This window comes from Balaenoptera ricei, chromosome 6 (genome assembly GCF_028023285.1).
Source record: "Balaenoptera ricei isolate mBalRic1 chromosome 6, mBalRic1.hap2, whole genome shotgun sequence".
In the NCBI taxonomy this organism is placed as follows: Eukaryota; Metazoa; Chordata; class Mammalia; order Artiodactyla; family Balaenopteridae; genus Balaenoptera; species Balaenoptera ricei.
The window spans coordinates 59,027,357-59,039,441 of record NC_082644.1 but is presented as its reverse complement, the minus strand read 5'-3'; the positions used below and the strand labels follow the sequence as shown (position 1 = coordinate 59,039,441).

Here is a 12,085-nt window from a genome sequence, read left to right as displayed (position 1 = left end):
TTCTAGAATCTAGGAAAGAATGTAACAGCTGCTGTATATCCCTTTCTTACTGGCCCAGTTTTCTTTTTTCTTCCTTTATGTATAAAAGAATATAAAGTTAAAACATAAACATTATGTAATATAGATTCTAACAAATTTAATTTCTATCACGATTTATCAGAAGAAATTTAAGCAAATTATAAAGATTCCTACGAAATGTTTAACCCTATTAAGCAGTGTTCAGTTTGAAAATGTTCATGTCTATATTCTACAAAATTAAAATTACAACTCTTTTATGTCCAGGAAATTCTAACTTTTTTGTGCTTTGAAAAGACATAAAGATATAATTATGTCTATAGTATGCTAAAATAAAAACACTTTTTTCATTAAATTATTAAAATATAGGAATATTTGTCATTGCATGAATCTAGATTTTGTATTAAAATTTTGCCTAATTTTTAAAATGAAATGAGTATAATCATTTAGTTACACTATATCCTTTATTTTTGCCTACTTGGAATAAATCTCAAAGGTTTAGGTTTGTGGTTCAGATTATTATAAGGGAAGGTGCAATGCCACATACTGTCCATAATTTTGTTATTTTTGATTCGCATAATTCACTCAGTTTTGTTAAGGGTTATGGTAAGAGTAGATGTTAATGCAAAGTTAACACAAATAACTAAGGCAGACCCAGGAAATAATTCACAGTGAATTTTAAACATTTCTGCCAATTATAAGCACAAATATATTTTAAGCAACCGGTAAGTAGTTATTGCATACAATTAGCGCAGGGATTTTTAGACATGTACTAAAGTGATTACAGTATCGAGTGGTACTCAATATGCCCTTTAGAAAACTCCCTTCATGACAGGCAAGTAAGTCTAAAGAACATTTGAAGATAGACAAGAACAACGATGGGCATTTTACTTTGCAAGTTTAAAGAAAGCAGTTTTCATCAAACAAAAGGACTGCATTTGGCTTAGCAAATTTATAAAGATAGTACTGTCCTGCCCTCATGTTTTCACTGTAGTTGAAGTCTTCTTCCCACAAGGGCTTCCTGTGCACATTACAAAATCTTCAGTCTTCAGAATTAAAGTGACAGACTTTTTTTTCTAAGCACACATGAAAATGGATCATTCTCTCTTACTCTTAATATGCCTTTACAGACTTCTCCAATAATTCCAGTCATCTTGACAAAAGAAAATCACCAAGACAATACAACAATTTTACAAAAAGAAAAGAATGACAGTTTCCCTTCTACTTTTCAAAAATGTTTTATAATATGATTTGAGATTGGCTTTATTCAATAGGCTGAAAGAGGAATCAATTCTTACAGAGTGACACTCTCTATAATAAAGAACACCTACACTTCTGCACAACACATCCATTGCCACACATTCATAATGTTATCGTTATTACCATTAGAATCTTTTCCAGAACAATTTTCTGATGAGGAAAATATGGCTTTGTTTAGAAAAAGCTGACAATGTCAGTAAAACAAGCAATAAAATATAAAGGGGTGAGGGTTTTGTTTTTATTCTTACTTCTGCAAGTCTGGTTAAGTCCTTGTTATTTCCTGCCTTTGCTAATGAAACTGGTGTTCTGCCTATCAATGGTTCATGTAGCCAACAAATATTTATTTGCCCCTACTAAGCACTAAGTGTTGTGCATGGTTCCCAGGCGCTGGTTACACAGTAGCCAAACAGATAAAGTCCCTGCCCTCATAGTATCTACAGATTTAGACAATTAATCCCATAAACAAATACGGAACTAAGTATTATAAGCACAATGAAGGAACAATACAAGGTGTCAAGAGGTAAAGACCTGTTTTAGATTGAAATTCCTCAGTTTAGGCTGGGACCTGAAAATTGACCAAGAATTTGCCAGACGAAGAGACAGAAGAGGAGCCCTCCAGAGGGCATGGCTTATATGAAGGTCTTGGGTATTGCATTTCCAATCTAAACAAAGCAGTAGGCTCAAGTGCAAGAAGGAAGCAGATGGCCCCTTCTGAGGCTGGAGCAGTGGTCAAGAGGCCAGAGGACAAGAAAAAGGTCTGTGGATCATAGGAAGGAACTCTGATTTTCTCCTAAGAGGAGCAGGACGTGACTGAAGTAGGGGAGTGATATGACATTATTATGTTTTAAAAGATGGTTCTGTCTAAAGAATAGATTGGGGAGGTGGAGTAAGATCTCAGAGCCCAAACTCTCCAGCTGATTTTCAAATCCTTCCTTAAAACGATCTCCCTTTATTTCCATCCACACACACAGCCTCCCACCACAGGGCTCATACATGGCCATTCAAAAACTTACTTCCCCACCTCAATGCTTGCCTGTGCTTTTGTCTGTGCCCACGTTGTCCCCTTCTTTACTAGTTAAAAATCTCAGCATGCTAAAGGAGACCCACCTGACTCAATGTCAATTCCTCCATGAAGATGTTTCACCATTCTTTAAATGCTATGGCCCTCGGTAGGAAAACACGGAACAGCAGAAAAGGAGTCCTGAACTTTGGCTTTAACTGCTAAGCTTCAGAGCTATTTGGTCTCCTGAGATTACTGGACATGCAGCTCCTCAACCCTCAGATACACACGCCCAAGTCATGGGCTGAAAAACACTGATAATGAGCTCTTTTTTTTTACATTTTTAAGAAAATGGAGAATTTTATTTAAAAGAATTTTCAAGTACATTTTGTGCTGCTGATATAAGTCATATTTGCACACATACCAACAAAAATTGTTAGCTAATCTTTGTTTCCATGTTTAATCATCTCCTTCTGTGGCAAAAAGGCATGAGTATGTCCGATGAAATATATTTAATCCAATAGATTTTTAAGAATGAAAAAGAGCAAAGTATGAATTCAGAGAGTCAAATAATACCTATTCCTTAAGGTTATATTTTTCCCTAGAGCTGCCCTAGAACTGGGTTATAGTTTTATCTAGATAGAATAACTAGATTGACTCAGACACCAAGTGTCTTACATTACACTTTTATTTATTGTTCATGTTGTACCTACTTCCAAAAGGAAGTATGGTTTCCTTTAAATGGGAACTTTCAGTAACTAGCACCTGCGAACCGCTTAAAGCTTGGCTCCTCCTTAAAATACCCCATTAAGAGGAGCAAATTGATTTGACTGAATCAGAACTTGTGCTTCTGCTACAATCCAGCCAACTAATGTAGTCAGGTCATCGTCACTCACACACACACTGAGGGTTCTAAAAGATCATTTTGTCTAAAAAAAAAAGTTTAATAAACACATAAAAATATGGGAATTTTGTAACTTAACTTTAACAAGATCTGACCAGTACATGACCTTTAATATAATTTTATTGCAATCATTTCATGAAAAAAATATAATCCATATTGATTCAATTATGAAATTTTGACTAAATGAAATTTATGAAAGGAGCTGACATTTTACTCTACTGTTCCTAGACGCAACGCCTTATTACTCACCTTGATCTCTTTCATGCCATGTTCGACTTCCAGCAGCTGGTGAATTCGGAGAGGGATAAAAGTCTCCTGTAGGACTTGGTTCCATATTTTCATCTATGGATATAGTTTTGGGTCTTTTGCTGTTAAAATATGACAATAGTTAACGTTAATGGGATTTCTAGAAAGATGCGTAGCATCTGAAAATACATAATCTGAGAATATTCTTACTGTGGAAATTTCCACAAACACAAGTAACAGTATCTCAGAACCATTTTGAAATAATGGTGAGTATTCAAGACATCAATAGGAGTAGCAGACATTTCTAGTTGTACGTATCATTTATTATAACATATCAGAACTGTACCTGCCTAACAAATATGGTTTTTATTATATTTACATGTTGAAATACATTTCCAGTAGTAGAATACTATTTTCAGTACTAAAAAGTGAATTCTTAATGTGATAGGTATACTGATTTAAAAATTGTTATTGATTGTACCTGACTCATAATTATTATCAATATGAATAACGTTCATTCGTACAGCACTTGTCATTAAAAATGTAATCCCTTCATATCAATTCAAAGATAAGTAAACTCCTTAACCTTCCTAAACTCAGTTTAATCATCTGTAAAATGGAAATAATAAAAAGGGGAGTGGTTGAGAGGATTAAATGAGTTATTAAATGTAAAGCTCATGCATTTAGTGGCTGGCATTTACAAGACACTTATAAGATAGTAATTATTAGTAGCAACCCTATATTTAATAATATTAAAAATTTTATAGTACTTTACTGATTATAAACTATTTCATATATCCTTTTTTTTTAAATAGATCTTTATTGGAGTATAATTGCTTCACAATACTGTGTTACTTTCTGTTGTACAACAAAGTGAATCAGCTATATGCATACATATGTCCCCATATCCCCTCCCTTGTGGGCCTCCCTCCCATCCTCCCTATCCCACCTCTCTAGGTCATTGCAAAGCAAAGGGAGATCATGCTGCTGCTTCCCACTAGCTAACTATTTTACATTCGGTAGTGCATATACGTCAACGCTACTCTCACTTCACCCCAGCTTCCCCCTCCCACCCTGTGTCCTCAAGTCCATTCTCTGTCTACATCTTTATTCCTGCCCTGCAACTAGGTTCATCAGAACCTTTTTTTTTTTTTTTTTTAGATTCCATATATGTGTGTTAGCATATGGTATTTGCTTTTCTCTTTCTGACTTACTTCACTCTGTATCACAGACTCTAGGTCCGTCCACCTCACTACAAATAACTCAATTTCGTTTCTTTTTATGGCTGAGTAATATTCCATTGTATACATGTGCCACATCTTCTTTATTCATTCATCTGTCGATGGACATTTAGCTTGGTTCCATGTCCTGGCTATTGTAAATAGTGCTGCATTGAACATTGTGGTACATGACTCTTTTTTTTTTTTTTTTTTTTTTTTTTTTTTTTAATTTATTTATTTATTTATTTATGGCTGTGTTGGGTCTTCGTTTCTGTGCGAGGGCTTTCTCTAGTTGTGGCAAGCAGGGGCCACTCTTCATCGCGGTGCGCGGGCCTCTCACTATCGTGGCCTCTCTTGTTGCGGAGCACAGGCTCCAGAATGCGCAGGCTCAGTAATTGTGGCTCACGGGCCCAGCTGCTCTGTGGCATGTGGGATCTTCCCAGACCAGGGCTCGAACCCATGTCCCCTGCATTGGCAGGCGGACTCTCAACCACTGCGCCACCAGGGAAGCCCCATGACTCTTTTTGAATTATGGTTTTCTCAGGGTATACACCCAGTAGTGGGATTGCTGGGTCATACGGTAGTTCTATTTTTAGTGTTTTAAGGAACCTCCATACTGTTTTCCATAGTGGTTGTATCAATTTACATTCCCACCAACAGTGTAGGAGGGTTCCCTTTTCACCACACCTTTTCCAGCATTTATTGTTTTTAGATTTTTTTTCCTAAAAACTTAGGTTATTGATCCTTTATTCTTAAGATCAACCATGAAAAACAGGCCATTGCCAAATTCAAACCAAAATAACTTTCAAAATATTATATTTTAATAAAGAAAACATAGTTTTATCTCAATTACTAAGAAAAGTGAATATTTAGAGCAGAGATTACAAAGCTATTCTATGTCACATGCCATATTGCTTGATATACTGCTTTCAAACATCTCCACCAATACCCTATTAAACAGTAAGTTATGAGTATAGAAATGGATATTTTTTCCTTAAAAAAAATCTTATTCATACCTATGGAAATAAAAAGTAAAAAAGATATCTTCTGAATGAACTTTATACAGTGATAATAAACCTAATGTCATAGGATTTCAGAGTTGTAATTCACTTTAGAAGCCATACACATAAACCAATCCTCCATTTTCATAGAAGTGGGAAGACAGATTTGGAGAAAATCAATTGACCGGGGCACGTTAATGGAAGCAGTCTGACACAAAGTAAGGACTTCTGACTTCTGAGACCGTGCTCTTTCTACTACACTGTTTCCAAATCCTGGAAGCATGTGCATGTCTGGGTATATTCATAGATACATTTGTGATTAATATTTGGCTCACAACTCCCAGAGTATTAACATGATGTAGAAGATGGCAATTTCTATCCATGCTAAACCACAGTGAGAGTAAACAGTTTCTTTAGTTTCTTTGTAGGGTATCCAAAGTTATAATGTATTTTTTAAGCCTCCTTTAATCTAATTCTCCCATCTGTAAATCAGCTGTAAATATGTATGGAAAACTTGAAATGAGGGGGAAAAGATTTTCATAAGGAAATAATAGAGAAATGTTTCTTAAATCTTTTTTATTTGAATGACATAGTATCTGATAGTGAATGATCATGAGGAAAGATCTGTGTTGACAGCATACCAATCCACCAGACAAAATAAAAATTACTATTCACATTTTAAATTTAGAAAAACTAAAGCATTTTTAACACTTCACCATATCACAGACAGTTTTAATGATAATAAACCCTATTATCTTGCTATGCAATCTAACTATACGAAAATATAGTTTGACCATAAATGACATCAAATTGAACTTAGTTAATAAACAAACAAATGTGCATAGCCCCATAATTAATTCAAATGCAATTAATTTTTGTTTTTGAGGATAGCATAGGAATATAGTTATCCAGATTTTTAAATTTTTTAACAGTTGATACTGTGAAATATATGTTTTGCTCTGGAACTCACGTATGATCTTCTAACTGATCGTGGGTATATTTAAGGCTATGGAAATGAGATTGCTCTTCCTATACTGAAGATCCAACTCAAAAAACCCCAATAAAGCTATAATATTTATTTGTCTTATTCACACTCAGCCCTCTTCTATCATTCAACGATAGGGGAACATATCATGAAATCCTATGTACTACAACTTGCCAAGTTAATTTTCCCTCATTTAAATAGGAGATCTCTTTTTAAACTCCTGTGGGACTGAAAGTTACAATCAGAAGGTCAAGAGAGAAATATGAGAATGTCAGCAGAGAACTAAAAGGCAAAGTCACCTCACTGTAGCTGTTCCCCAACAAAGGCTGGTTAGGCCAAATCTCAGAGCAGGTAATACTTTCACTGGTAACTGAGAGTTAACTAAATTATTCAAAGAACATCAACTAATTGAAGAACTTGGCAAACCTGTTGCCTAGAATAAGGCCTTTTAAGGTTAAGTAAATGACACATTTTATTTTTCATGTTTCATTATCCCCAGCTTGGACATGGTATTAGGGTAAAAGTTGGATGAATCAATCCTAAACCAGGGATCTTTGCTATGGCAACATCATTTTTAAAGTCACCAAAAGAATTTCTTATAGAGTTATAATAACTTCATATAAGAGAATAGAAATATTAATATTTTCATAGTTCCCTCGTCTCCCCAAAAAGACTTTTTAAAATGCTTTGAACAACTATTTAACTTTCAAATTTCAAAATAAATTTAACCAGGAAAGATTAAAACTTTGTGTAAAATCAGCAAAAATCTTGAACTCTTTGCTTTACGTCCCCCTTCTCTTTACCTGCGTACCTATCTATCTGCATGTCTACTTATCTACCTATTTGCATACAGACTGAGAACAAAAGCAACTCCTGTTGCAGTTACCTGCTTGGTGGAGAAGACAGCGACCTCTGAAGATTGACCCCCGAGTTCATGTCATGATAGTATGGTTGGCTTGGGATTTCTCCAATTGGGAAGTTGACTCCAGTTCCCTGGGTTATGGGTGCTGAGGAATGAAACAACAACACCAACAAACATTGGGAATGCCATTTACTGTTGTCATCTCTATTCAAACACGATAATCTAATATTTTCCATGCCTCTGGGCAAGGATGAGGGGAACTCTCTTTACCTTAAGAATCTAATACCAGCCGTTCACTGGTTAAGACTTGCAAACATCCTCACGATGCCAATGTTCAAGTGTGGAAACTTGAGGCATGCTGACTATCATCACTGGTTACCCCTTCTCCCACTCCCACTGCCCAAGCTTCTTCACTCAGTCCTTTGTGTTAGTCGTCACTACACCTGTCACCCCGCTAGTCTCTAGATGCGCCACAGGGAACAATATATGTTGCCTATTGTTCAGCATCAAGCAAGGCACTTTGTACTAAGTCAGATCTCAAAAACCAAATTATTGTTAAATAAATCGAATTAGAATAGTTTCACAAAAGGCGATTATTATTTTATAATAATGTTAACATTAATGTTAGAATGCATTAGAAATCATATTTATAATTATTTGATATAAAAATAATTCTTGTGTTAGGACAGGTATATAAGTAAAATTGACAAATATGAAATAAAAGTCAAGATTCTTTTTCCAAAATACATATTCAGGTTTCATATATGAATGGTGAGTACAGTTTTACTCAACAGCTATGTTTTATTTTTAAAAAAGTTTGTATGCCCAACTTCATAAGTCATTTAAAATATACTCATGGAGTTTTATACTTTAAGGTATTATTTTATAAATCAAGAAGTCTTTTTGAGTTTGTTGATGTATTAAGAACTGAAAATTTTAATGTAATATTGGTTGTTGTACAATGGATTACATCTTTTCAAATTTTTAAAATTGGTTTCTAGACATCTTGAATAAATCTGTCAGACAGCATGTTGTGTTAGAATGCGTAGGGTCTTGGGAGATAGACAGCCTTTTAGTTTTAACTCCCTCTGCCACTTATTGGCTATGTGCCTCAGTTTCCTGAACTGTAAAATGAAAATTAGAATAACCTATCACATATGATTATTTTGAGGATGAGATGAGGTAAGGAGTGATAAAAGTCCAGCATCATGCCTAGTGTATAATGGATATTCAACAAATGTGAATTCCCTTCTTTCCTTGCTTTCTTCCCTGAAATTCTGCCCTGGCAACCTAGAGTGGTCAACAAAGATGAAACAGTTCAAAAACCCGTGCAAAGCTGGTGAACTGGTACAAATGAACCTATTTGCTGAAGGTTTGTTCATTCGATAAGATATTGTGCCCGTTACTGGCAGGTGCTGCAAGGGACACAAAACAGTCTAAGATAATTCCCGTCCTTAACAAGACATACTGGGCAACAAGTTGGGTAAACAAAATACTCATGAAAAACACAGAGATACAAGCATAATGCGTTTTATAATGAAACTTCCAAATGAAAGACATGATCAATAAATGCTACAGGATTTCAAGGAAAGAAGAATCTGATACAAGCTTGAATGGTCCAAGAAATCTGTGGAAAAGTCACAGCTGGCCCAGGGCTTTGGAAGACAAGTAAGGTACTAAAGGGAGGTTACTCTAAACAGCAATTACTACAGGAGCAAGGTCATGGGCAGAGATGATATACAAGATGGAGGCCAGCCAGGTTGGTGTCAAAGGACAATGCTTAAGAATAGTTTCTATTTTTTCACCTGTTTTTATCAGGCCTTCAAGATCTCCAATGAGAGAAAGTGTATCCTATGTGGGGCGGCAAAATTCTGGAGCCCTTGAAATTCACACTAAGAACACAAAGTCTACTTAACCTTCCTCTCTCTCCAAACTAACCACACATTGAGTAAAAAATTCCAAAGGGACAGCCGATTTTCAAGGAATTTTTCTTACTCAGAATTTTTAATAAACATTTGAAATGTGTTCACTATCTGTTGAATCGTACTTCAATTGCACTTCACTATCAGTTGAATTGTACTTCAATATCTCAGGCAGGCTGAGACTAACAAAGTATTTTTAAAGAAAATATGATTAGGAGGTGCATGCTTTATTGTAGAGAAACAATCAAGGAATATACAATGATTATCTCTCCCCATTAAAAATTAATCAGTACATACGAGATTAGTCTCAGCTCTAAAACTCTGGAGTTTCTGCCTTCTGTTAGGTTGTTCATATTATATAATATGCTTTAGCCTCATTTTATACAGAAAATATTAGTGTTCAATGTGCAACTATGCCTAACGGCTCGAGTTCTTTGGACAGTTAAAATGTAGCTGCTTGTTGTGGCTTGAGATACACCAGAGGTTAAAAAAAATGCAAGGTAAGAAATCCCACAGTAACCACATGCTTTAAAGTTTATTATTAGAACCATGTTCTATGTGACATTGGAAAGCAGAGTATGTGCTGGAAGGAGGCATTTGAGGGGCTCAGTGAAAGTAAGCAATCTGTTTGGCTTCCAACAGCAGTGATGGATACAATTCGAAGAACTGAGTTACCGACAGGAAACTTACAGGTTATATCTTATATCAACTATTTGCAATTTATTAAGCTCATGCAATACTTCGGCAAAGATCTGTAGTTTCTATTTAATAAACATATGGCTTGATAGTCAACACAGATTGCTTGACCGTAAGCATACTAGGTATAATTTATAGGGAAATGATAATTAAAAATCTTTGGAAATTTTGTTTTTTTCTAAGTTTTGTTCCAGAAGGATTCTTCCAAAGTATCAAGAAAGCAATAGTGGAATCTAAACAAACAAAAGACCAAACTCATAGAAAAGGTTACCAGAGGTGGGTGTTGGGGGGGGGGGAGGGAGAATTGGAGGAAGGGGGTCAAAACGTACAAACTTCCAGTTATAAAATAAATAGGTATTGGGGATGTAATGTACAACATGATGACTACAATTAACACCGCTGTAGGATATATAGGAAAGCTGTTAAGAGAGTAGATCCTGAGTTCTCATCACAAGGAAATAACGTTTTCTCTCTCTTTTTCGTATCTGTATGAGATGATGGCTGTTGACTAAACTTACTGTGGCATTTCACAACATACGTCAGTCAAGTCATTATGCTATACACCTTAAAATTATACAGTGCTACATGTCAACTAAATCTCAATAAAACTGCGGGGGTGGGGGACAAGACAGAAAATCAAGCTTTAGCCATGGCTTAAGCAAAACAAGAACAAAAACATTTTGTCTACGGATTTACACATGAGCACTGTAAAATTCAGTGTGCATTTTTACACTAAATGGGAGATTACAGAAATTAAAGTAGATTAATAACGAACATGGCCAGATTCTAAAACAGCACACAGGCACAAAATTCATCTAATGACAAAGTGCATGAGAACAGCAAGTCCCAGGCAGATGTGCCTGTTTAAAAGCCTCTGGAAAAACTTACATCAGATGCAAAGATCAGTGTTAGCACCTCTCCCAGAGAGCAGCAAGGGGCTTGAAGGCTGCAAATCATGTTTAAGAGGCTGCCAATACCCTCTTAGAAACCAAGCTCAGAAGAACCTCGGATTCCAAGGGTTAGAGGCCAACCCTTAATCTCTCTTATTGTTCTCCTCACTCCAAAAGCTGATCCTAAATCAACTTTTAAGATGGTGATAATATCATTCACCAGAAAGATCACTATCCTAAAACTGAATAGCTTCATTAGCTAAAGTCAACATGCACATTAGAGGGTCATATGAGAGTAAAACCCCAGAGGACAGAAACCATTAACATACCGTAAACCCTCAAGAAGTCAGAATTTGTGATATACAGCATAAGGGTTGCGCTGAAGTTGATGTTTACTTAGCAAACCCTTATTTCATAAACAATGAAGTTCAATTGTGTAAATAAGATTATAATATGGATATATTAAAACACTTAGGAGAATAACTTCTCAAGCATTTCAGAGACACCTATTTACATATGGAGTAGAAAATAAATGTTTGCTGAATAAAGTAACTAATGAATGAATACAGATAATTAATATACTAATTACAAATTAGTAATGTTTGTTATAACAGATAACTTAAAAACCTCTAGGAAATGACAAGATAAATTAAGAAAGAATGAATGGTCTATGTTAAATTTACCTCATTTCTGAACTATTATAGAAAGGTATTTTATTTTAAAAGATTTTTTTGATGTGGACCATTTTTAAAGTCTTTATTGAATTTGTTACAATATTTCTTCTGTTTTATGTTTTGGTTTTTTGGCCACAAGGCATGTGGGATCTTAGCTCCCGAACCAGGGATCGAACGCGCACCCGCTTTGGAAGGTGAATTCTCCACCACTGGACCACCAGGAAAGTCCCTAGAAAGGTATTTCTTAATCTATTTTTATGTTTCAAATTCAGATTTCTCAAAATATCAATCTGGGCTTTTAAAAGTTCTCATGTGGCTCTCCTACAGCATCTAGCATAATGTTACCTATAATGAGGAACTAATAATATTTTCTGACAGACGACTCTACTGTCATAAGAAGGATGAAAATA

General features: G+C 35.3%; 1 protein-coding gene across 8 annotated transcripts in view; it reads right to left on the bottom strand.

Moving 5' to 3' along the window:
- Positions 1–12,085, bottom strand: part of NFIB (nuclear factor I B) — a 236,964-nt gene that overhangs the window by 58,373 nt on the left and 166,506 nt on the right. For all 8 annotated transcript variants that reach the window (XM_059924715.1, XM_059924712.1, XM_059924713.1 and 5 more), the window contains 2 exons: positions 7,518–7,638; positions 3,429–3,547 (listed from right to left, as the gene is read on the bottom strand). In XM_059924715.1, coding sequence (XP_059780698.1) covers positions 3,429–3,547; positions 7,518–7,638 — 240 coding nt within the window. The remainder of the gene's footprint in view (positions 1–3,428; positions 3,548–7,517; positions 7,639–12,085) is intronic.